The sequence below is a fragment of the Scleropages formosus genome, chromosome 1 (genome assembly GCF_900964775.1).
Source record: "Scleropages formosus chromosome 1, fSclFor1.1, whole genome shotgun sequence".
In the NCBI taxonomy this organism is placed as follows: domain Eukaryota; kingdom Metazoa; phylum Chordata; class Actinopteri; order Osteoglossiformes; family Osteoglossidae; genus Scleropages; species Scleropages formosus.
In genome coordinates, this window is record NC_041806.1 from 27,057,306 (window position 1) to 27,082,988 (window position 25,683).

Here is a 25,683-nt window from a genome sequence, read left to right on the forward strand (position 1 = left end):
GAATGAGCTTAATCAGGAAATCAAGTAAACATAAAACATGACAAATGTTGGGAAATACATTGTAATGACTGTATATTTTTATCTGCAGCATGTACTGTCTTCACACTGCATTAGTGTACAGTATGTAGTATTTAGGAAACATTCTCCCCCTTCTCTAAGGTTATAGTTTTCCTTGCATTATTTGTGTTTGTTTTTTTTCTACTTTGTCACTAATATTGCACATCTACTGTTACCAACAGCTCAGTGAACAGTGTTATTTCATTTTTAATTAGTCCACAAGGAACAATTTTAATTTGAACAGTATCTTCAAAATTTTCCATATGTACACCTCTTAATGGGGGGATAAAATATTCTCATTAAAATGAAGCATTCCTTTGAGATTACACCCCAAAGAGAAGTTCTTTTTCACCAGCTCCCTCCATGCTGATCGATGGCTGAGCAAAATCAAACTCAGTAAAATGGTATAATGAGCCATTTAAATGTTGACAAACTCTGGCTCCTATGGAATAGAGGTGAGGGACCTCGAAACGACTCGTGATGAAAAAGTGCATGAAAAGCACTTTTCTTGGTTTCCAAGATTACGTGGCCTGTCAATGCTGGAAGAAATGGTGAGTGAGAGTAAAAGCATGAAATTGCTGCCTGTATGTTTCTGGTACTGTGCTCTATTGTTCTGCTCTATTATCATTTCCACATATATAGTGGCTGCACTTTTATTAACTGCATATGCAGTGGTAGTTGAAACAGCATTAACCCTTTCCTGATCTCTATTGGTACAAAACTTCAAGTAAAACTGGATGTGATCTGCCTGAAGAGAGCTGGAATAATGTGACCAACGGACCATGCATCCAGATCCTGGTATCCACACTGTAACCACTTCAGTGGGAACCGCATATTACGGCAGCAGTCAAATGTCATCCGTCTCCATCGAAAGCAGCAACACTAGCCTATCCTATTCTATCCACACGAGCAGGCCAGTGCATCCTGGCAAGCGTTATAATATTGTTACAGTGCAGTATTTCAAGGTTACCTTGAAACCCTGTTCACAGCCATTGTGGTGGAATGTAGTGTGAACGTACAAACTACTGACCTTAACGTACTGGCCATTGGACTGTAGCTGCAAAGTAATTCTGTACGTTTCGTTAAGACCAGGTTGAGGTTGTGAAAACTTATGTATTGCTGAAACTACTGTCAGCAATGAAGGGAAACAAGAATTTTGAAGATCTGACACCTTAACAGAGTGCCTCAACTCATATTTCCTGTTCAAATTGTTTTAAGTGACATACGCCAGGTGCAGATTTTAGAAAAGGCAGCACAGCCACTATGCATAACAGATGAGAGTGCTGATCACTGCTGTAAAAGAATGCCTGTATGCCATAGATCCTTTTTGATGACACATTTGCACTTAAGCTTAAACTCTAGAAGGACAAGAAATAGAAGGGAACCAAACTTACTGAAACAAACTTTTTAATATCCAATTTTCCAATGAAAATTACATTATTCATCTTTCCTCTTGAGCACTCCACAAAACGGTCTGGTATTCACCACTGACTCAGGCAGGGGCTGTCCAGAGAAAATATAGCCTGTAGTCATTTCTGAACTGAGAGAACATGTAGTGGGGAGTGCCATTCTAAAGCTCCATCATACATCTATAGACCTGCAAGAGGTCAACTCACTTGTAAGGATGGACAAAAAAAAAAAAAAAAAAAAAAAGCCCTATTGTGATTTAAATCCAAAAGCTGATTTATAGAAGAACACACAAAAAATGAACAATCTGAACTGCAAGATGGAACAGGAAAGTAAAAACATTTAAAGTGAAAAAGTCTTAGAATTCTCCTTCCTATGCCAATCTGTTAGATATGAAAAACAAAATACCAGACTGTACTTTTTTTTTTTTTTTTTAACATGGGAGAAAATTTTTTAAAATAAAAAGAAAATTTAAAATCTTCCAGCATTTCCAGGCTAGTAGAATTCCAGAAGGGTGTGCTTGCTTTGTCACCCAATGGAGCATTGTCAAAGACGAAGCCTCAGCTTTACTCTGCCGGTGGACGTCAACAATTTCATTGTTAGCTGCAAACCTTGCAGGGTGCAGCTCAGTGGAAATTCAGGTTGGGACATCGTTATGATTCAACACAGAGCAACAGCACAAGTGGTGGGAAAAAAAGAAAAAAAAATCCAAACAAAATGCTGAAAAGGGCACAGACATTCCCTTCCACCACTGTGCATCTTCTACATCTGCATTGCTGTGAAAGGGAGTGTGAAAATAGCTTGAAACAAAATGACAGTGAGTCAAAACAAAACGGGAAATGATACCATCCTGAGCACAATGTGGAATAATAAATAGGGCCCAATGCTTTGTCCTGTGCAACTGCGCACCTTTGAAGAAACAGTTCTTGTGTGCATCCGTACATCAATATCCTTGTAGACCATTATACACCTTCTGTACCGGTGTTTGCTTCAGCAACTGCCTCACCCCTGGAACAAAAAAGGTCACACACACAGGCTGAAGATATTACTCATACTCTTCATTACCATTTACCTTTACTGAAGATGACTTACAGGAAAATGTTTAAATATGCTGCACAACACTTCCTGCCCAATGCTCCCGTTCACATCTTGCCTTTCACTCTCTCCTTGTACGTATCCCTGAACCCCGTCCAAAGCTTTCTCTCTCTCACCCTCTTTTTGCTGTTCGTCGAGCTGCTCCTTCGGGAATTCGATGTCAAATGTGACGATAAGTGAGCCCCGGATGTTGTTGTTATCAAAGTTGGGCAGACCCTCTCCTTTCTTCCACACCTTGGCCCCAGGCTTGGTGATCTTATCTCTCACAATGTGAACCTGACCCCAAGACAGCTTGTTGTTAGAGGCAACAGAACAGCAGTGCTCAAGTGCGGTCCACACATATTGCAGCACACGCTCGTCATTGCTGCATGTGCTCCAATAATGTGTCACTGAGCTGCTGAATGCATGGATGAGACCGTTCAAAACATTACACCAAGCACATTATGTGACATATGTACAGGCCAAATCTAAGAAAACTGCTAGAGGTGCACCAGTGTAATTTTTTATCCATGTGATCATTGACAACACTTGAGGAAACCTGAATAAATTAGTATTGAACATCACCTGGAGTGATCAGCCATTCCATTTCTGCAAGGTTAAGAACAACCAAGTGCATTACATGAACATCAACAAGCAAATAAGCAGTAGGTCCTACTGCTCCACTAAGTTTTTTACCGTTCTTGTACTGCTGTCACACCATAAAAGTCCTGAAGTGCGTGAAGGGGAACACTGGTCCATTCTCTAGTAGGAAACCCTCCAGGTTTGAGAGAAATTAATGAGGTGGAAATCTAATCTGTGCTGCAGGACTTTCCACAAAGCTCAGTAATCTTTACATGCAATGACTGAGGAGGCCAAGACATTTCATTTAGACTTGGTGTTGAAACCAATCTATCTAGTGGTGCATTCCAGCTGTTATCCTCTTTAGGAAGGTAATACTGTCAGATTACACCTTGTTACCTGAAGCGGGACCATACTCCTTGGCCGTTACATAATTATATCATTAAACAGAGTGACATAATTCCACACAACGCCTCTGCACACCATGTCATCCAGCCACAGTCCATTTACATTTGTTAAAAGACAATGTCGGCTGTGAACATCCTACGGATTTCTCCCATCTCCAACCATAGTATGGTACCCGTTATACGTTATATGTTCATGAGCGATTAAGATTTTTCTAATGAGAAATAATGGCAAAACTTCTTGGGTATCCAGATCCCTCCCGCCCCTTACAAGCATGTTTTCAAGAAAGAATTAGGTTTAGATAGCAGCAAAAAGACACATACACAGGCATGCGTCTGCTAACCACTTGCTAAGGTGAGACTTTGCACGAGACAGTACAGCTACACACCTTGTGCCCATCCAGGTGATGGATGTCCATTTCAAAGCCCACGAGTGCCTCCACCAGGGAGATGGTGACGTTGGTGTAGAGGTCGTCTCCTCTACGCTCAAATACAGGGTGCCTTGGAAGAAAGATGTTCACCAAGTCAATCAACCCTACATGTACAGTAGTTCTGTATGGTGATGCAAACATCCTTTTGCACAAAGCTGCTCTTTGAAGCAAAGACTACAGTAGTGCTGCTGGAGCCATACACATACATTTCTGTAGACAGACATATCCTGATGGCATTTCTCATTTTTGGTTGCTTTTTCATAATTATTCCCCACAAGAATTCACACAAAGTAATCATTTGAATGATGTAACACTATTTAACAGGCCCATTACTCCTCACAAGTGAAAGATACAATGTAATGGAGCTGAACAAAATAAAACAATCAAGTCAACGCAATTTTCTCCGATGTATGATCACACCTGTAACATGTTACATGGCTCCTCCTACCCTTTAACAATCAGCAGACACACATACTGTCTGAAACCGCTTATCCCAAGCAGAGTCATGACAAACCAAAGCCTAACCCGGCAACACAGGGCGCAAGACTGGAGGGGGAGGGGGGACACACCCAGGGCGGGACGCGAGTACGCTGCAAGGCAGCCCAAGAAGGACTTCAACCCCAGACCTGCCAGAGAACAGGACCCAGCCAAGCCCGCTGCACCACCGCGCCCCCCGCATCAGCAGACACCAGATCAAATAAATTAATGGTTCAGGCAATTTAGTGACCCTGCGTTGAGCAAAGACATGAAGATATATGGCAAGAAAGCTGATGAGGTTCTGTACTGACACCCATTGCTCTCAAAGCGAGGGCAAGTAGGTGACACAGAAGAGAGGGTTATAGCAGCCCTGTTAAAATAAAGTTAAATGCCAGCAGGTCACTCATGCCAGCTGATGGACTGTTCAGAGAGGAAGAAAGTATCAGTGCACATAAGGTAATGCCAAAATGGAAGTCTCACAAACAATAGTTACCGAAATACAATGCCTGATATAAGCCTGAAATTAACTAAACTTCTTATTGTTTAACAGGACATATTGAAAAATTCAAAAGAGCAGGTGGCAACAACATACAAACATGGTCTCCTTTCCTCAGCAGAAAAACCCATAAGTGCCACTACAAAAAAAAATGGGTAGACTGAAACGAAACATCAACATTTGTAAAATGTTAAAATGATAAAAATGCAGCGTCAGCCTTACTTCATGACTTTTATGCGGAAACGCAAATCGCCTGGTTCTCCATCAATATGTGGTTCACCTGTGGAAAGTGACAATAGGGTGTAACTGAATATGGAGAATTATATTCAGCACTCTCAACGCAACAATTTTGTTTTTATCACAAACAAAAAACCATATACAGCTACTGGTGTACTGTACATCAGTTTATACAGTGACATGCAAGAAATGTACTGTACTCAAGGTTCATAAATCTGGATCCAAATCTCTCTTCCTGTGGGTATAATGCACTTTTGTATACAACAAAACACTTTTTGGTTCCCAGAGATGTATATCCCTTTGGAGAAAAGCATCTGCTACATTTATGTTCTCTCAGTATTGTTACAGCAACCAAAAAGAGCCATGCAAGACAACAAGCCCTGCTCTTCTACGCTACAGTACCCTCGCTTACCCTCTCCGATGAAGGGGTATTCCATGTCATCCCGCACCCCCTGCTCGATTTCCACCTCTAGGGTCCTCTCCTCGTTTACCAGTCTGATGAGACACATGAGTAGTGTTACTACAGCCCCTTATGAAAGCAAGCCACATAACCTTCAAATTCACATCCAACTGCACTGCTCCGAATGCAAATACTCACTTCACATTGGGACACTCATCACAGACAACTTCCTGAGTCATCTGGAAGCGCCCCGGCCCCAGCTGTGTAGTCCTCATTTCCTGTCTACAGTTGCATTTCCTCTTCCCCGGGGCCTCTTTGGCAACTGGTTTATTACGCACCACCTGAGGAAAAAACGCAAAAATCCACCAGAACAAGAGTGAAGAGCATAAAAACAGGTGGGTGCATGAGCATGATGTCCAACATCATATTACCTTCACTGGTATGATACCCTCCAGAATGTCAGGACCACATAACTTGCCTCGACAAAGTTGCCGGAATACACCTCTTCAAGCGTGACTTCCAGGTCGAGTACAATGTCATTCCCCCGAGGAACATTTCTGTCCTGCTGCCGCTGGTTTCCACCAAAGAAAGTTCCAAAGTTTCCAAAGAAACTGGAGCACAGGAAAGAAACACATCACAACCCGATACAACGAGCAGCAGTTACCAAAGAGCACTTTCACATCTACATGAAGGAAATCTTGATCTGGAAGTTGTTTTTAAGTTCTTAAATGAGATGTGGTGTAAGGAAAATGCTGAAGCTTCTGTGGTTACAATCTCAATAAGAAACACCTTTGAATGCAGCCTCTTTATCCACTAGAAGTGCGTCCTTGTTAAAATATGCAAATGAGCGCAATACACACCTGGAGAAGATGTCATCGTGAGAACTGTGATGGCCTTCCTTCAAGCCCTCCTCCCCATACATGTCATACTGTTTTCGCTTCTCTTCATCCGAAAGTACCTACATAATATTAAGGTGTTAACACATCATGTAACTCTCATGGGTCTCCGTAAAAAAAAAAAAAAAAAAAACAAACATCCACATTTACTTATTTAGCATATCCCCCTCCCCCAGAGGCTCTCAATGTTAAGCTCCTTTCACTTATTTAAACAGTGGGGTATTATTGACTGTGTCAATTCAGGGTAAGTACCTTGGTCAAGGGTACTACAGCTAGAGGTGATACTCGAGCCACACTCCTGAGTGCGAGGCGGCAGCATTGAAGCACTATGCCACATGCTGCCCCAGCATAATACACTGCTGACCTGAACGCAACGCAATAAAAGATTCTCTGTATATACACTTGCTGGACCAACCCCCCCCAAAAAAAACTACCCTAAATTTACAGTCAATAACATTTTTATATATTCAGAAACAAGGTGAGTGAAGTTAGTTTGGATAACAGTTAAAATATTAAGGTCAAAAGCAGTTAGTGATATAATTCCCCATGCTATAGTGCATGTTTCAGACTAACACTTGATGTCCCCCATCCTCACAGTAGCGACCCTCAGGGCAACTCTCACAGAGCAAGCGACCAATCAACACGAGCCACAAAGTCTTAGCGACCAATCAGATGACTCCGTTTCCTGCGGCAACCAAAGCAGCACGTATCAATAATATATATTACGCTTGCGGTTTAATCAACCTTAAGCCCCACCAGACAATACTGGCCTTAAGTTGTTTTTTTTTTTTAAAAAAAAAAAACTTTTACCAATAAACTGATATACTGTTACAAAGTTTTTTCAAAGTGAAATATACAGAATGTTTTCCCTTTAAGATTTTGGGTGCATTTTTTTTTTTTTCTTTAACTGGCACTGTTCCGTTCAGCTTTTTGCACAGTTAGATGACAGAGCAATTACTCTCTACATCTAGTCTCTTACTGCGAGACACAACAGAGCAGCAGGCCACACGGCGTCGTTCCCGTAGCTCCTGCAAACTCTCTGTCCCGGGAAAGCGTACCTCGTACGCCGCTCCCAGGTCGGCGAACCTGTCTTGCGCCTCGGGGTCGTCCTTGTTCCTGTCGGGGTGCAGTTGCAAGGCCAGCTTCCTGTACGCCTTCTTGATGTCACGAATGGACGCCGACTTAGGCACCCCCAGGATTTTGTAGAAATCGCGTCTGGATGGAAGATGGGCAAGAAATTTAAACTAAACAATAATTAGAAAAGAAAAGGAAGAACAAGCCCAATGCCCCACATCAGGTGAGACAGATTCCACAGAGGAGCATGCCTGTAGCCCTGATTTAAAAGAAGCAGCAAAGTGCTCAACCAAATGCATTACCTGGAATTCAAGCAACTGGACAACATGACAGTTGATTCACTAGAGCTTTTCTGCCACGTCACCGATACACTTATAATACAAATGAATACATGTGCACCTGTCAGCCCTTCGCCTTCCTGCCAATCATGATTCTGGACTTTTTTCCCATTTACAAATGTATATTGATTAATAGAGGGGTGCGGTACAGCAAAGAGACAAGTGTCAGAGCTGCGCTAGAAGGACCAGTCAGTCAGTGTGTATACGTGATAAAAAGAAGCACGACACGACGTACTAGCTAGCACACAAAGTTTGTATCATTTTCCCACATAACTGACGATAATATTCAAAAATACTAGCTCATAAATTAAAAATCAATAACGAATATAACTGTAGAAACATTTTTATTTAGTAGACAGTGCCGTGCTGTGTGGTTTTCTCGATGTAAATGTCTAAAATAGAAACTTAGAGATGACAATGACAATAAATAAATTTGCTGCGGAGCAGGAGCCAGTCGCGCGCCGGCCTCAGCCGTGTCGACCAATCACAGTGCAACATGTGTACCAGCACGCGGAGCGCCGACACGATCCGGTGCGCAAGCTACAAGGCAGTACTCACCCTGCCAGCACTGCCGTCAGAAAGTAAAGAAGCAGGCAGCACACAGTCCGCAGTTTGACGCGTCGAAGAGCCACAGACATTGCCGGTTTTCCGGAGAGTCCTACCGAGCTCGCTTTTCTTTCGGAGCCGGATAAGCTCGTGTTCACCGACGGCTCTTTCCTCTTCCCGCAGACACGCGCAGCTCGGCCCGGAAGAGCCCGCCTCCCTGTGACCACTCCCCCCTTGACTCTTAAAGAGACAGCGCCCAATTCGGTCGAGCTTCGACACAGCCCTCCTACAGCGATCAAACAGTGAGTGAGCAACAATTGTTAACCATTCACAAAATGTTCAGCAAAAAGTTTTACTTATCGCCGCTATATCCCTATTAATTATTTTTGAAGAAATTATGCAATGTAGACTGATCACTCTTACAGTATTTACCAGGCAATTAAATCATTTACAGAGGGAACTAGGCTAACAAATAACATACATTTAATAAATGTATGTTGTTATCCTAGTTCCCTCTGTAAATACGTGGATGATCAAAGTGTAATTTCTTCCACTAAAGAAATCAAATAATCTTTGATCTGCACAATTCCAGTGAGTTCTGCAATGCCTGGACACATGCGATCACACCGGTAAAATAATAGTGTAATTTACATTTACATTTATCCATTTAGCACAGGCTTTTTTCCAAAGCGACGTACATCACAGTCACATCGTATGTATCCGGACGGGACGAGTACTAAACACTCGTCAGAGTGCATCAAATTACTATAGCAAACGAAACACTTATTAAAAATGGTATAAACAGTTAATGTAAAAAAAAAAACTCAATATGGTAAAAGTGTGTTTATATAAACGGCGCACAAAAGTACAACTTTGGTCAGAATATAGACTGTACTGAAAATACAGTAATTCCTTAAAGCGCGCTCTTTTTTTTCCCAAGTATAGCACGCAATACAGACTGTACGGAACTGCACGCTACGCGTTCGCTTTATGTCGCTAGGGGAGCCGACACGCGCGTGCCCGTGAGCGAAGCGCGCCACCGAGAGCGAGCCGCGCGCTGCGACTAGGAAGCGGGCGGACGGCGCGAGACTCCATAAGAAGAGAAACAGCGAAAGTTCCGCTGGAAAACAACTTTATGTGACGCGCGCGTGGGCAGGCTGGAGGCTGGCGCGGACGCCGCAGCGGAAGGTGAGCCGCCGGGTGTTGGTGGACTCACTCACTCGCGCGGGCCTTGCAGTTGCACCCGTCGTTATGATGGGAACTTGGGGGCGTTTTTAAATTGCCTTTCATCCGCTGTCGACGAGTTCCCTGCGTTCGAGGCGTTACTTCGCTTTAGTCTGTGTGTGTTTGTCCCTCGCTGCTCTCCAGGTGGCGCGCACCCCCCCCCAACCCCCCGACTGAGGTCGTTCCTCCCCCGGGGCTTAGAGCCGCGGCCTCCTCCACAGTTCCGAACACGTGACCCACATGCAGAACACACACACACAGTTGCATCACGTTCCTGCGCGCTTGTCGAATGTGAGCGCTCTCGAGAGGAAAGGTGCGAGCAACGCGTTCCCGTCACTATGTCGGTGCACTGACTGCGTGGAGCAGCAGCGAGCGGAGCCGGAAGCCGCTCTGGATTCCTCTCTGTGGGAAGTTCTCGCTGGCAGTTGATGACCGTGCAGTGACCAGGGCTGAGGACACGGATGTGATTTGCTTGCTTTACAGGTGTGACGGTAGCTTAAGGCATTTGTCCCACGGATGTGACACCAAGGAAAGGAGAGATACAACTTCACGTGGGTTGTTATAGCGCAGGGTTCATAAGTGGGGGGGGGTGGACCTTTGAGACGTGCAGGAGTGACCTGCTGCACCTTAAGGGGCAGGAAACACGTGATCCCCGTGTTCTCTTCCCGTCTGAGACTCATCGTCCACAGAGACGCAAGTTCCCAATGCGGTAACGTAGAGGAAAGGATGAGAAGAAGAACTTTTCGCTTGGACGGGATCGGTGGTGGACAAGAGCAAAACCGAGCCAAGCGATGTCGGTGCGGCCGAGGCTACGCTCTGCGGTGGAGCGAGACCCCAGACAAGACATCCCGCAGACACGCGGTCGAAGCATCGTCACCCCCAGTTTTGCTCTTGTCTCCCCGCAGGTTTCCTCCCATCCAGGCTCCCCATTTCGGCGACAATGGATGAATGCAGCGCAAGGGTTTGGCCGCGCCTCGAACCCTTCTTGCTCGGGGCGCTTCAGGTGGCGCCTCCTTCCAAGCTGAGCCTGCACTACCTGCGCAAGATGGCCACGTACGTGCGCACGCGGGACGGCTGCTTCCCCCACCTGGGCTGGCCCATGTGGCGCCACATCGCCTGTGGCAAGCTGCAACTGTCCGAGGAGCTCGCCTGGCTCTACTTGGAGACCTTCGACCTGCTGCGGCCCCACACGCCTGGTCAGAGGCTGGAGTGGGCCGAGGGCCTGTCGCAGTGCGCTACGCCCAGGGAGCTGGACAGGATGCGCAGTAGGGTGAGTACGGGCGTCACGTGCGTCGTCATCGCCATCACCACCCAGCGGCAGTAGTTGTCGCACCCCTCACGTGTGTCTCTCTCGTCTGTGGCAGCTCTCCGTGAACACGCTGCAGTTCCTGCTGTTCCTCCACATGCAGCAGTTCAATCGGATGTCTCTGCGCACCTCCCTCATCGGGGAGGAATGGCCGAGTTCGCGGAGCACGTCGCCGTCCTCCTCCTCGGAACGTGAAACGAAAGCCAGTTCTCCGAGCAAGGTGAGGACATTCCTGGGGGGAGTCTTAGCGGAGGACACTAGGTCCACCCAAAAGACCTGATGACTAAGGAAGAGTTATCAGAGAGAAGTTGCAAGTAAATAATGAAGAAAAATGAAGAGTAATACAATAAAGAGTGAACAATAAAGTTATAAAAAAAAGCAAGTTCACTGCAGCAGTTGGCAATGAAGCGTCCCGCTGCTCTGAGGTTCTCGTCCTCTCCTAAAACTTGGAAAACGGTCTCCTTTTCGTCTTCTCCACACCCGCACCGCAGAACTGGGATGACCAGGCGCACATGACCTTCATCCAGAGCCACTTGGCGGAGCTGCTCGAGCTGTTGGTGGAGCCGGGGCAGCTGAGCGCATCGGGCCAGGTGGTGCAGGACAGCCACTTGTCCCAGGATGCCCTGCAGGGACTCGGCTTCCTGCTGGAGGGTTCGCTGGGCCAAGGCGGTGCGGTGCGGCCCCTGCACCGCCTTCTGGCTCACGATGCTGTCCGAGTCCAGGCTGGGTACTCCAAGCTGAGCCGCTCGTTCTCCTTGCGACGCCTGCAGGCTTGGCTGCATCGGGCGCTGAGCCTCAACCCCTTTGGAGTGTCTGCCTGCCTGCGCTCCGGGAAGAAGTTGGCTTGGGTCCAGCAAGGTAGCGCTTGTTGCAGGGATCGTTCCTGCGGCGGGGCTCTGACCAGCCTGGACCACTGGAACAGGTCCACTATGCAGTGGTTAAAGCTGTTCTCTTTGGGTTTCAAGGCCACGGGTTCGAATCCCGCCCCCTGCTGGCAGTAGTGGCCCTTAGCAAGATATGTACCCTGAAGTGCGCCAGTACAAATGTAACATTGTGGGTGGCTCTGGAGGGAAGTGTCAGTTAAACAAATAACTGTAATTGTAGTATAAAAAAACTGAAGTAAGGATATGAGCCGCTTAGTTACACACACACACACACACACACACACACACACACATTACAGATGGATATTTTCTGGAAAAATTACCTGGACGCAACATGCACTGCATCCGTCCACGGGGGGGGGGGCAAACCCTGGATGGGACACCAACCAGTCACTTATCCTAAGTCAGGTTAGCTACACACACGAAAACCCATTCAATGCCACACACTCTGGGCCATTTGGAGTGCCCAGTTCACCTGAACCACTTCTGCGGACTGCGGGAGGAAATCAGAGCGTGCAGAGGAAACGCAGACATTAGCAGAACATGCACACAGGCTGAGCAAGGATGGAATTACAAAAATGATTGGCTGAAGGGGGAAAAACTGATTTTTTTTTCTTCACAAATTGATTTATTCCAACAGTTAATTTGTGTGCAGATGTGATTTGTTCTCAGCAGCTCTGCTGTAACTGAACGAAGAGCAGCAGGAATAAAGAGGGAATAATTGGTGAAGCACAGGGGGGTGCGGTGGCGCAGTGGGTTGGACTGGGTCCTGCTCTCTGGTGGGTCTGGGGTTCGAGTCCCGCTTGGGGTGCCTTGCGGCAGACTGGCGTCCCATCCTGGGTGTGTCCCCTCCCCCTCTGGCCCTACGCCCTGAGTTGCCAGGTAGTCTCCGGCTCCCTGTGACCCCGTATGGGACAAGCAGTTCAGAAAATGTGTGTGTGTGTGTGTGTGTGTGTGTGTGTGTGTGTGTGTGTGTGTGTGTAATTGGTGAAGCTGGAAATTGTGCCTCTCTCTGCCAGTGGAGGGCGCTATGAGGAGAGCCAGGATTGCACGGAACACTCCTGCAGCTCCGCCGGGCAGCAAGGTTGTGGTGATGGCCCAGGTGTTCCGTCAGACGCTCGCCAAGGACTCGGAGAAGCTGAAGGGGGCCAACGTGAAAGTGCACCGCTGCAGCGAGGCCTTCATCTACCTGCTCTCCCCCCTCAGGTATGTTTGTGCACCGAGGCCGCCAACGGCGGCCGTGGATGGTGCCCGCCGTGCCGATGTGCTTACGGCCGCCGTCTCTGCCTTGCAGGTCCGTGAGCCTGGACAAGTGCCGCAACAGCACAGTGGTGTTGGGCCCGGTGGAGATCGGCGTGCACGTGCAGAACTGCGAGAATGTGCGGCTGGTGTGCGTGACGGGCCGCTTGACGGTGGGCTCCTCGTCCTCCTGCACCTTCCACATCCTCACTCCCACCCGGCCCCTGCTGCTGCCCGGCAACGTGGCGCTTGTGCTGGCACCATTCCACACGCATTACCCTTCCCTGGAGGACCACATGGCCTCTGTGGGCCTGGCCGTGGTGCCGAACGCCTGGGACCGGCCGCTCTTGCTCGGTGCCGAGGGCGCGGCTCCCGATCGCACCCCTTACCGCCTGCTGCCGCCGGCAGAGCTCTGCCCCCTGGTGGTGCCCTTTAAGATGGAGGGGGACACGTGCGAGGTGCCCGGAGGGTTGCCCCCACTTTACCAGCAAGCGCTTGAGTGCCGGGAGCAGCGGCTGCAGGACTGGCTGAAGATGGTGAAGGATGCGGATCTCAATAAGTGAGTGGCTGCGAACCCGACTCGCATCACACTCATTAAATCTCTCCAACGGGCCAAAATCACGTTGTGAGAATAGCTGCAGGTTGTCCTCGGCCGCTCACGCGCGCGACTTGGGATCCACCCGTGCGCTTTGCTCATTCGGCGTAAGAGGGAGCGATGCGTCAGCTGCAGGGGAACATCGGCCGGTTGTCGAACCGCATTTCTTACCGCTCGCATCTCGATCTCCCTGGGTGTCCAGCAGCTGAATTTGTGACGCTCCTCCGTTTACGTTTTACTGAAAACGGCCAGCAGTCAACAAAATGATGGTTCTGGTGGCACCGAGAAGAAAGATGAGCAGACAATAGACAGAGAAATGAAAGTGAAAATAGAGCAGCATGGTGCACTGTACATTGTACATACTGCACTCATATTGATATGAGTTTAATAATTATTGTTCACTAAATGAAAGAAAACCGTATAGTACAGCATGTGGCATTTATGCACATTCAAGTACAGCGCTCCTTGAACGTGTGAGAAACCCCCGTGTCCCTTACTTTTACCACAGAATGGGTATTTAATGAGAATTGGTGTTTCTCATGTGACATAACGGGTGTTTAGTGACCAGTTTGACCAGTTCCACGTGTTCCTTTAAACTCTGCATGTGGGAGCGTTGAGCGCAGTGCTCGTACTCAGCAAGGGGCCGGAAAGGGTGAGTCCTTGTGCCCAGCAGGAAATTCACAGGGAAAAAGAACTTTGTTACAGAAGAACAATTACTGGCGCGTGTGTCATATAGTAGCATTCTGAGCAAATCATATATATATATATATATATATATATATATATATATATATATCCATTGACACTTGTATATATCCTCACACGTGCCTCTCTTGCTAATATGTCAGAGAGGTGTGTTGTGCGATGACGCCTTAACGTCATATTCTGTCATATGTGCTGCTCTTTGTGTGCAAACCAAGCAGGTTCCGTTTCAACGATACTCGACAAGGACGCGCTCAACAGTGCATTTTTCTTGAAATTGTCTCCGCTTGAGATGGACTTTTGTTTTCGGGCTGGAAAGGGGCCGCACTGGGGGCTAAACTGCGGCTAAACTAAGGCTTTGCTTTGCCACATCACTCTCACCCTCTTCCTGTGCTGTGTTCCAGAGAGCAGCGGAGAACCTTCCAGACCCTGGTGGAGCACAAGTTCCACGAGTGGCTGCTGGAGTCCGGCAACAGGCAGCAGCTGGACAGCCTCGTTCCGTCGTCCGAGGACGCCTCCACGTATACGGGTGGCCCCGATGCGAGCCGTCCGGACCGAAGGGAGGCGGTGATGCGGATGCCTACCGCCTGCTGATGAAGGCACCAGCTCCGGGGCGACATCGCTTCACTCCTCGCTGAGGGTGCAGGGAGACGGTGCAACTCCACTCTCCAATTTGTGGGGCACTGCCAGAGAAACGTGCCACGTCTCTCTCTTCCCCTGTGCCGTGGCCTTCGAACTGCCCCCTTGGCAGCATTTCTCTTGAGCGCGTGGAGCAACGCGAGTGCTGCATTATCGTCTCACGATTCGTAGCAGACCTGAGAAACACAAAGGGAGATTCCAAAGTGTCATTTTCCTCTGAATTTACCACTGTACATTTTACAGGAAATGTTTTGTACACCCGCCTTGCGCTGTAAATCACTCTACTTGTCTCTATTGAATACCAAGTATTTCAGCTGTAGTGTTTCTGTTTTGCTGTAGCAGCACTGATCTGTTTTGTAAGAGCACAATGAATAAATTTGTATTTCTGACAAGCTCCCCCACCCTCCCCGAAGGTCTTTCAGTGGTTATGTTCACGTAAATGTGAACAATACGCTAAGCAGTACACAAATACAGCTCATTTCCTAGCAGTTATGCTTTTATAGAGTATGAAATTGGTTAAACACTGTACTGGCCATGAAATCTCAAACACAAAATCGTGAAGATCCTCCAGAGCATCACTCACATTGTGTGATTTAATGCTTTCCTACTGTAGTGCTCAATGTTAGATGTTTTGTGTTAGCATTTACGAGAAACAGCGCAAGAGGATCCAATACTTTTGAAATGTATTGGTGAAGAAAACATTGTTGCTCGTGTTTCAATTTTTCATTTGAAGGAGATGCGGCAAGAGGTGCAGGGAAGCCTGTGGGTTTTTTCCCCCTTTTCCTTTATCCTCGTCTTTATTCATGCTTCCCATTTTATACTGCGTCCTGAAACCTTTATGACGGGCGCCGATAATTTTGAGGCCCGCTGTACAGACTACGCCTTCTGTCTTCGTGCAAATGCAGAATGATGTGCAATGAGCCCAGCTGACATATATGGACATCCCCACTCTTGCAGGACAAAGCAATCTGAAGCAGCATCGCTCTCATCCCGGATCCTCTTCTCTCCTCGTACTTCAGACAGAGCCCTTCGCCACCCGGACCGTCTCCTTCTTCTTCACCTCCAAGTCATTCTGCCTAGTTGGCAAACGCAGAAAAAGAGCCGAGTCGAGATGTTGCTTCTGTGCACTGGATGTAGCGAGACATCTGCGCCGCTGCAGTTGGCACGTTTCTTGGCGCGGATGTGAGCTGGCATCGCTCGACGTGTGCCGGTAGCTTCGGCAGCCGTGCTGGGGAGGGGTTGCTGTGGGGGTGCGTTGCAGCCGGCCCACCACAGAATGCTCAATGGGCACTCGCACTGGCCTGCCTTTATGCAATAATCCCACGTCTCTTTTCTGGAAAACATGAATAGCATGAGAATCACTGACTCAATTTTTGGATCTAATTTTCATGACAAAGCGATTGTGCCGGTTATAAAACGCGGCAGGGTATAAAAAGGTGCGGCAAGCCAGTGGCCCCTAAGCGCCGCCCCGCAGAGACTTACTTCAGGGAGACGACCCCAGCGGGATTAAGAAATGTCAAAAATGGGCCGGGTGAGTAAAGGATGGTCACACACACATCGCCAAATCTTGAACTGTTGTGACGCGCGCTCCTGAGGACACCCGCCTCCGGACAGGTGGGATGTTCTCGATCCGGAACCTTCACGCTTTCCACTGGACAGTCTACCTTCACTTGGAAGAAGGTGTTCTATGGTGCTCAGAGCTTGCAGCTCCTACAGTGCACATACCATCTCATCGCTATAAAAGTAGCGTACGAGTTGAATTAGCTAAGTAGCGCTTCTCACGCATGAGAACGTCAAGCTTCTCCTTTTACCAGAAATTTTTACGCACATACATAATACCTTAACTGCAGTTCAATGGAATTAATAACATGGTGTTACAATGATCAACACTGCTTACTGAGTGTTAATTTGGTCTACAAGTAACAGTACACAGGTGTCAGCGATAGGATCACCGACCGTGCTGCTACTGGGCTGTCCCTCGCAGCACGATACCCACATGTAACTGCATGTGTTACATTGCTGACTGTGTCATGTCAGGACAAACCGCAAAGCTGGCAAAAACAGTGACACTTGCGGAGCAGTTGATTTCTTGGCTGGGTGCAGTTCTTGCTTCCACATTGGATGGTCAACAGCTAACGAAACGGCCATGCCATTTTACCGTCTCTGCTGTGTTCTCAGTTCAGTGAGAGAAGACCTGATTGTGCTTTTAGGTACTACATACCTCACATATACCTGCTCCATCGACATATAAGACGAACCACTGACATGGTCAAGGTAAAACTGGGCTTTAACCCCTGTTGTCCTCCAGATTATCTTCTACGAGGACAAGAATTTCCAGGGCCGCCGTTACGAATGTGACAGCGACTGCACTGACTTTCACTCCTACCTGAGCCGCTGCAACTCGATCCGTGTGGAAAGCGGAGCCTGGGTGGTCTACGAGCGCCCCAACTACATGGGCTACCAATATGTGCTGACCCGCGGAGAGTACCCTGAATACCAGCGCTGGATGGGCCTCAGCGATCGCTTAAGCTCCTGCAAGATGGTCCACTTTGTAAGTCCACACTATTTACCCCACCTGTTTACCACAGGGGCTTCAAATTTTTTTGGTGCAAACTCATCCTAAACCCATCCTTTTAAGAAAGGCTGTAACAATAAAATCCAAGAAATTTACAGAAACATTTAAATAGCAGCTTTAAATTTGAATTCCACTTCTGAAAGGTTGTTACCTAAATAATACACAAGATAATAGATCTTGTGAAAATTTAAAACAAACATTTTATATCTGAGGACTGAAAAATACTGCAAGAATGGAACGGTTGCTGCAGTGGAAACCAGCAGGGAGAGAAATAGTGGTACGCGAGAGCCTCGGGCTGAGGTGCCATCAATAAGAGCTCAGTGAAAGGCCAGTGACCAGAGTTCTCACTTCATGTTGAATTATGATCACTGAAATGCTTCTATGCAAACAGTACCCAGAGCAGTAAAACAAAGAAAATTCTTTTTTTGGTATCACGGAGAACTAGATAAATGTAGATAAAAAGTGTTCCTGTGGCCAAGAGCCAACGGTCTAGACTGAAAGGATCATCAGTGAGAGGGATCAGAAAATCAATAACATCCAGCTCATGTTCACAGACTGATGACTCAGAACACTGACTCAATAATAATGCAAATGTTCAAGATTAAACACACATTCACATCAAGCATCTATATTTATGGGTTCTAACAGATATTTCTTCAAAGCTACTTAAAATGATTTACCCATTTATACGATTGAAGTATTGAGCCATTAATTCAAGGTAAGGACCTTTCTAAATTTTACTGGCACCAGAAGTGGAATTCAAACCTGACTTCTTCGAATGCAGAGTGACAGTTCTAACAATTATATCACACTCAGTATATTATGGACATTTTTGAAAAAATTCAACAATAAAAAAAAAAAGCCTGATGCTGCACATTGACCACTATCCAGTGTTCTGTGAGCAGCTACAAACAGTAAGTAATTCCAGTCTTTAATTAAAATTTAACACCTTTATTATAAGCTCTTCAGCACTGTCAAAGTCCTTGTTTTCCTTAAATAGCCTCAATCTGTATCCCTCCTACAGGCCAGTGGGACCCAGTACAAAATTCAGCTGTACGACAAGGACGACTTTGCAGGGCAGGCCTTTGAGTCAACAGAGGACTGCCCATCGGTGCAGGAGCGCTTCCGTGTGCGTGAGGTCCACTCCTGCAAGGTCCTCGAAGGGGTCTGGGTCTTCTACGAACACCCAAACTTTCGTGGCCGCCAGTACCTGCTGGAGAAGGGCGAGTATCGCAAGCCTGTAGACTGGGGTGCAATTTGTCCTGCGGTCCAGTCCTTCCGTCGCCTCACTGAGTGATCAGAATCTTGGCAGTAATTTGCCAGGTTCCCCAGCAACCCCCATAAGTGCCTGGAGGCCTGACCTTACTCTGTATGAAACCCTCAATGAATAAAGCATAATAAGTGGCAAAGAATGCCAAGAGAGGCTGTGTCTTCATTGAACACACATGTACTATGTGTAGCTGTTTTGGTGTTTCTGGGTTTGTGCAAATGCAGCATCAGGGCCAGTTTTTGTCCATCCAAACCTGCTGTCCATGTTCATTGTACCGTCGTCTTCATCAGCAGCTGTGCAGCTGCAGAACTCTATGAAGTGCTGGCTCAACTGAGAAAGACACAGCAAGGACAGGAAGCAGAATGTAGGTGATAACTTTACGCTAATCCGTCAGCCTCCAAAGAGTCCTTTTAGTTTCAGAGGCAGTGAATTTAAAAGGACTAGTGCACATCACCGGTTGGTGTTAGTGTCAAAGCACAGAAGTCAGATTTAGGCTGACGGGCTGGGGGTTGAGATGAGTTCCAAATGAGAAGCAGTTCCCCCCTCCACCAATCAGTGTAATTACTGTCCCATCTTCATCCAGAAGCTCCGAACAGAATGACTGCAGCATGAGTGGCCAGGGCACTTCAGACTGGAACAAAATGAAGTGTCACATTTGAGGTTACTTTCTGTAAATAAAGTCTGTGCTTTAACAAATGGGCAGAGTAATGAAAAGACTGAAAAGGTATTTAAAAAAACCCCTTACAATGTCCATGCTGTACTCAACACTGCTCCCAGTGGCCAAGTGAATTATTGCAACTCCTGGAACACCATCAGCCTGCAGCCAAACGCCACCGATCAACAGCAGCTGTTGGCCAATCACGTGTGAATGATGAGAATACCTGAGGAGTAGAGAAGCATGCAAACCGAATGAAGCACTTTGACTTGATTTTTCTCCAGGGTATGAGAATAAAGAGAATATAATTTTTTCCAAGTACCGCTTGTGCAGAACCGCTACACAACTCAGAACCATGCCAGTAATCACATTTTGCTTCAGGATCAGAGGACACCAAACAAATCCATTTAAAAAGTGAGCATATCTAATGTGTTAATTATGAAATAATATAGCTTTGACCCGAAATAGTAAATGACGAGTTACAAACCTGGGCACCACGGGAGGCTTTATCACAAGCTCCTCCCAGCGGAAACCAGTGGTTGTAGGCAACAAAAAGACTGCGTCTCCAAGTGGGATGCCTCCTCGGCCCAAGCCACCAGAGATCACAACACCACCTTCACAGGCACATGCCGAATGAGAGTGGCGTGCTGCAGGTACAGCGCCCTCTATAGACACCTGGCAACACAGACAAATTTCCTTAATTTGCATCCCACCTGCATTGACGATGAAACAAACAACAGGAAGCTAATTTTCTGAATTCTGTTCACACTAAATTTTTCATGCAGTACTACTCTTCTTAATTGTAAAGTAGGTGCAGATTTCAAACATCAGTTGATTTCTCCTCATCCACAAGGGTATCAAAACATCTTTCACACCCACTTCTCTGTAGATCTCCTAATTATTCTATAAAATCACTATTTCTTATCTGTTTAAAAAACTGTACCAATTCTACATGCAGCTACCTATGAAATGTATGTTGGTTTAAACAGTGAGATCAGACAAACTGTCATCTATGCTTCTGTCTGTTGGCGAAATGTACTTTTACTTTGCTTTAGAGTACAGTGCCTGCTAAATGAGTAAATATAAATGGACAAGTTTGATATTTTAACTAAATATTTAGTTTGGTTCATTTACACCATACAGTTAAAATTAAGAAAAATGTCCCTTTTTTAAATAAAAGGCTTTTTTATTTTTTTAGGAAAAAATAAAGTATGTCAGACCGTTTCCCAGCGCTGATCGTCCACATTCAGAAAGTGGCCATCACAGAGCACTGGCTCCATCTCTGTCCGGCCTCCAAACACAAACAGGAGCTTTTTACCTGTTTGAAGGAATGACAAAATAACGGCTAATCTAATTTTGTGTGCAACATCAGAAGTCCTCCAAAGGAGTGGTAACAAACTGCACATACAGTAAATCACTCCACGGCACACCCTCACCTCCATGGCTTAGCAGTGTGGCAGAGTGCCGCCATCGTGGTCGAGGCGCGTCCCCGGCACAGGACACATCGGTAACTGAGAGCCGCGGCTGGGTCGATCCCGCTACAGCATGCAGCTCCGAGCGCGACTCGATGCTCAGTGCCACCCTGAGCACTCTGCACACAGGCCTGAGTGGGGAAGAACGCCCACCCAACACAACGACACCCCACCCTGGGACAGCTGTTGCTGTGTGGTACATCCTGACACCTGGAGGACAAAAATGGGGTTTCAACTCAGTAGAAATGTCTGTTTTGTACATTTCTACAGATCCAGATACAAAGCCCACAACAGATGTATGCATTACTGATGACAAGAAAATCTTTAGAATTTTATTATGCACCACAAATGCAGTATCTTTTCTCTTTATAACTGGCAACTATAAAGTGCAAATTACTATTCGTCCATGTCTCTTGAAGAAGGAAAAAAGCTTTGTAGCTGTTATTGAGGTCAAATGGGGGCCTCTCTGTTTCACTTACTGCTATAATTTCTTCATAGATTTAACTATGAATGACTATAACTGCCCTAAAAAGGAAGCCTTTACCCCAGTCAGTCTGTGACTCCGCGGAGACACTTGTCCAGCCTTTCTGCTCTCTGAGGAGGAGCTTAGCGGTGTTCACTCTGCCACTCCGCATGGCTCCTCCGCACAGCAGGATCACCCCAGGGGTAATCAGAGCGGAGGCCATCCCGAGGCCTTCCACTGCAGGCCCCTTGAGGCCCATAGGAAGAAGCTGCACCCGAAGCAGCTTGGGATTCAACACCGGGGACATGGTGGGCAGCGGAGACACTGCGTAGAGCCGATGGTGCCACACGAGGACAGTTCAGAGTGCTGTGATTTCAAAGCAGGGCAAAAACAGAAACTAAAACACTACCCTCACAGCAGACCTTGACTGGCCTTACCCAAGGGAAAGGCAATCAGTGCCTGGCTGGTCAGAGGCCCCTTTGATGCAGTGAGGATGAAGTAGTGCGAACATTTCTGATGCCATTCCTGAAAAAGAGAATCCACCTCCAGTTAGCAAAGTAATGGGCACACTGTGGCAGGGATACACACCTGAAGACATCCTGAGAAAAAAAAAATAACGGGCTCATCACAGTGAGCTCTATTTTGTACTTATCGGAGAGCCTTAGTAGCAGCCCAGCTTTATGAAGACTCAGCTGCACACCAGTTAAGGATCGGGGCCACTTCTGGTCCAGTACTGGCTCTGGCCTCTTACCTCAAACTCATCGAATGGCTCCAGCTTCTCCACTCTGCTCCTCTCCTTCTCAGAGAGCAGACCCAGGTAGAACTGGTTCATGTCCAAACACACACAGCGCTCCCATCCCTGGGTGCAGAGTACAAGGCAGCGCACATGTAATGTAAAAGAGAGACCAGCTGCAGTGTCTCGGTGTTTGGGCAAACTGTTTCAGAAAGCTGATATGGTATAAAGTGTAAATTCTGCCTCTGTTAAATGCACTTTTGTTTACTCTGGACTGGACATGTCCTGAGAGAAAAAGATGTGCTAAATAAATAAATGTAAATTAGCGCAGTGGAACAGCATGCGCTCACTCATATGTTTAAAAGGACGAACTGCCCTGACCTCACCCTGTCTAGAAACCTCTGCATCTGGGCGCTTGTGTCCGGGTAGCGAATGAGTGCATGCAAAGCAGAATTCAGCTTCAGGAAGTGGTCCCGCATCACTCTGCCAAAGGGGTCATGTGGCCGGATCTGCTCGTACATCACAAACAGCGCGTGCGGCAGGAGCTGAGCGGCCCAGCCAATCAAGGCATCGGATCTAAGGAAACAACATCACCACACCGGGTCATTTTCCAAAAAACAACAGCAGGAAGTCAACAAACCAGAGAGAAGAGAGCTTTTAGTTGGGGAAAACAGGCAGGCGCATGCACACACAGCAATAAGTGCTGTACAGCAGAGACTGACTGTGCAGACACAGAGACTGTAGGTCAGGACCACCAGACTGTCCCAAGATCACATGGAATCATTTAACGCATTTGAAAGTGGCTTATCTAGTACTGTGAAGTCACCTTGCAGAAAGATACGAGAAACACTTCACTGTCATCACTGTATGCTGCTCTGGAGAACAGACTGTACGGAGTACTCTCAGGAGAATTAACAGTAATCTTGCTGTCATTAAGTTTCACGTGTCTTGTGCGAACAAACATCTTAGGTTCGAAGCGCTGGAGGAGATGACCTTGCCATATTTTACATGACTTGCTGTGCAAAAGCCCTCTCAGCATAGGGCTCTCAGCTGCTACTTACATGCTGGAGAACGAAAAAAGGTGAGGACACAAAGAAAGTGTGACATACACTTCTGTCTTGATTCATTCACCTCTCTGTGTCCATGTAGGTAAGAGCCACTTCGGAGAGCAGCAGCGTAGGTGCGCTCCGCTGCAGAGCCGCTGTGCCGAAAGCCTCCTCAGCTTTCCCTTCGTCCCTCACATCTACCCCCAGCAAGCGGTACTGACTGCTGAAAAGACACACGGGACCTGCACACACACAACGAGTGTTAGAGCTGTCATTACGGCACCGTGCTGGTGCCATGTAGCATCTGTACGTTGCAGCTCTCAGGCTCTGCACTGGACCTGGGTTTGAATCCAGCTCAGCAACTGCAACCTCAGCATACACAAAGTGCGAATTACCAGTGTGCAGCGGAGAATGGGGCTCCCAGTCCTTCAGTGCACCTTTCAGGTGATCACTGGCGCAGATCAAGGTGGCCTTCCGGCGAGCAACATCAGGGAAGTCCACCTCAAACACCACCAGCGACGGCGACAGACCCTCAGCATGGAGGCGGAAGTACAATGAATCAAACCCAGCGCCGAGAGACAGTATCTGTAAAAAGGCAGGAAATTGTTTTGGGGAAAAAAGAAAAAATTAAACTGCTTTTTCTGTCATACACACTGCTGGAGACTGGAGCATCGACCCACCTGCCTCTTGGCGCAGCCCTCAGTCACGTGCAAGAAGTGCCTCACGCAGTGGTCCACAGCGCTCCAGCGCACGTAATAACCCCTGATACACAGGCAGAACCAGAAGCTGCAGCACAATGTCTCCGCACGGTTGCACGTACACTTATCCATGTAGCCAACACTTTTCCTCAGTGACTTAGTATGGAAGCAGCAGATGCCATAGTGGGCAGAGCTGGCAAATCTGGATCTGAAGTGACCCTGGTTGGTCATGGCACTCACTTGTTAATAAGTGGGGCTCTTCTGGACACTTTGCACACAAAGTCCTTAATAAAGGCATCCTCAAAGTAGCCCTGGGCTGCTGCGGAGGCCTTGCTGAGGACACTGCTGTCGTTCGTCCCCTGCACCTGGAGCAGCACAAGGACACAGCATCGTTTTGTTCGCACACAGTCAAGAAGGTGAAACAACCTGGTGTCGAGCGCAGCCACCTGCACTGCTGGATCTCAGAACCCCGCTCCTTCACTTTCCTCCCACTTTCTTGACCTAGTAGTCAGGTTATTTATTTATTCACCTGTCTCTATCAACACACTGGTATTTCTATCACTCTCTCAGTAAAAGACTGTTCTGGGTCAGGAGTGTGGGAGCCCACAACCTATTTTGGAACCATTTGAATTATTTACCCTTTCATACACCTGGGCAGGGGGGATGCGGTGGCGCAGTGTGTGTGTGTGTGTGTGTGTGTGTGTGTGTACAGCTGGGCAATTTCTGCAGTATCAATTCAGTACGTTGAACTGGGGGGTGTTACAGCAGCAGGAGATGAGATTCGGAACTGGCTCATTCATCGAGGTCTGGGCCTTTTTTGTTTTCTGTAGCCAGATTCAGACTGCTGATGCATAGCACCTGTCACAGGACTTGTGAGCACTGCTGGCTTCTCTAACCATCCATCCCTGGAGTGACCTGGGACAGCAGCATGTGCCACTAACTAACACAAACAGCAGAGAATCATGGGCACAAATAATGTAACGCTGGGGATCGCTGCAAGCTGAGAACCACAACTTCTAGTACAAAGTGAGGCATTATTATTTTTATTATTAGTATTAGTATTGTCACTGATTTAGATGCCTGTGGCCCACGACGCACGAGGTGAACTCCACATACTACATACATAGCTTGGTACTACCACGCAACTCTAAATCATTCATGCCACTGTCTGCGGTGGTAAAACAAGCGAATAATAATCATGGAGAGTCTGAGTCAGTTTGCTCAGGCATTAGCAGCAACAAGAACTCACCGCCGCGTCGCTGCCCCGCTTCTCCCTCATCCCTCAAGCGGCCCACGGCCTTAGTCACACGGCTGCAAATCACTTCCCCACCGCGATCCTTAGTCGAACAACTCAAATACTCGCGACTACTTTCTCCTGGCGGCTCGATTGCTCGACAATCGACTTCCCTCCGAGGACTGAACAGGGACAGGCGGCGGTTAGAGCGCAGCAGTGAGGCGTGGAGGGTAACAACACGCAGCCCAGTTATTTCGGCACTGGGAAACCGGCATAAGTTACTGAATGAAATTTCAATAGAATACGATAAGTCATATAAAATGGGGGGGCGGAATTCAACTACTTTGTTTCTATTCAGGGGGGCGCGGTGGCGCAGTGGGTTGGACTACGGTCCTGCTCTCCGGTATGTCTGGGGTTCGAGTCCCGCTTGGGGTGCCTTGCGGCGGACTGGCGTCCCGTCCTGGGTGTGTCCCCTCCCCCTTCAGCCTTACGCCCTGTGTTGCCGGGTTAGGCTCTGGTTCCTCGCGACCCC

The 25,683-nt window shown here is 47.5% G+C and overlaps 4 protein-coding genes across 7 annotated transcripts; 2 read left to right on the plus strand and 2 right to left on the minus strand.

Annotated features, from left to right (window-relative positions):
• Positions 1-1,447: 1,447 nt before the first annotated feature.
• Positions 1,448-9,862, minus strand: dnajb11 (DnaJ heat shock protein family (Hsp40) member B11). The gene is made up of 11 exons (XM_018732385.2): positions 9,637-9,862; positions 8,429-8,702; positions 7,517-7,673; positions 6,423-6,520; positions 6,041-6,173; positions 5,761-5,903; positions 5,575-5,657; positions 5,148-5,205; positions 3,911-4,022; positions 2,676-2,835; positions 1,448-2,472 (listed from the first exon to the last, which is right to left on the minus strand). Exons 1-11 carry the CDS (start codon positions 9,704-9,706, stop codon positions 2,408-2,410), a joined length of 1,353 nt encoding a protein of 450 aa, XP_018587901.1. The 5' UTR covers positions 9,707-9,862; the 3' UTR covers positions 1,448-2,407.
• tbccd1 (TBCC domain containing 1) lies at positions 8,671-15,397 on the plus strand. 3 transcript variants are annotated; one of them, XM_029250613.1, is made up of 8 exons: positions 8,671-8,718; positions 9,417-9,604; positions 10,546-10,910; positions 11,005-11,166; positions 11,438-11,804; positions 12,850-13,036; positions 13,125-13,628; positions 14,771-15,397. In XM_029250613.1, the coding sequence occupies exons 3-8, from the start codon at positions 10,581-10,583 to the stop codon at positions 14,958-14,960; spliced, it is 1,740 nt and encodes a 579-aa protein (XP_029106446.1). In that variant the 5' UTR covers positions 8,671-8,718; positions 9,417-9,604; positions 10,546-10,580; the 3' UTR covers positions 14,961-15,397. The 3 variants fall into 3 exon arrangements, with proteins under 3 accessions (XP_029106446.1, XP_018587898.1, XP_029106442.1); XM_029250609.1 differs by having other exon boundaries at positions 8,701-8,718; positions 9,362-9,604; XM_018732382.2 differs by lacking the exon at positions 9,417-9,604 and having other exon boundaries at positions 8,677-8,718.
• Positions 15,398-16,356: 959 nt separating this feature from the next.
• crygs2 (crystallin, gamma S2) lies at positions 16,357-18,933 on the plus strand. Of its 2 annotated transcripts, none has more exons than XM_018732280.2 (3): positions 16,357-16,388; positions 17,295-17,556; positions 18,605-18,933. In XM_018732280.2, the coding sequence occupies exons 1-3, from the start codon at positions 16,357-16,359 to the stop codon at positions 18,875-18,877; spliced, it is 567 nt and encodes a 188-aa protein (XP_018587796.1). In that variant the 3' UTR covers positions 18,878-18,933. The 2 variants fall into 2 exon arrangements, with proteins under 2 accessions (XP_018587796.1, XP_018587797.1); XM_018732281.2 differs by lacking the exon at positions 16,357-16,388 and adding an exon at positions 16,519-16,536 and having other exon boundaries at positions 17,314-17,556.
• A 125-nt stretch (positions 18,934-19,058) lies between these two features.
• Positions 19,059-25,313, minus strand: lcmt2 (leucine carboxyl methyltransferase 2). Its single transcript, XM_018732279.2, has 14 exons — positions 25,167-25,313; positions 24,158-24,282; positions 23,900-23,981; positions 23,615-23,804; positions 23,305-23,461; positions 22,560-22,749; positions 22,192-22,299; positions 21,878-21,965; positions 21,522-21,764; positions 20,942-21,187; positions 20,726-20,823; positions 19,993-20,180; positions 19,596-19,731; positions 19,059-19,481 (listed from the first exon to the last, which is right to left on the minus strand). The coding sequence occupies exons 1-14, from the start codon at positions 25,194-25,196 to the stop codon at positions 19,320-19,322; spliced, it is 2,043 nt and encodes a 680-aa protein (XP_018587795.1). The 5' UTR covers positions 25,197-25,313; the 3' UTR covers positions 19,059-19,319.
• Positions 25,314-25,683: the final 370 nt, after the last annotated feature.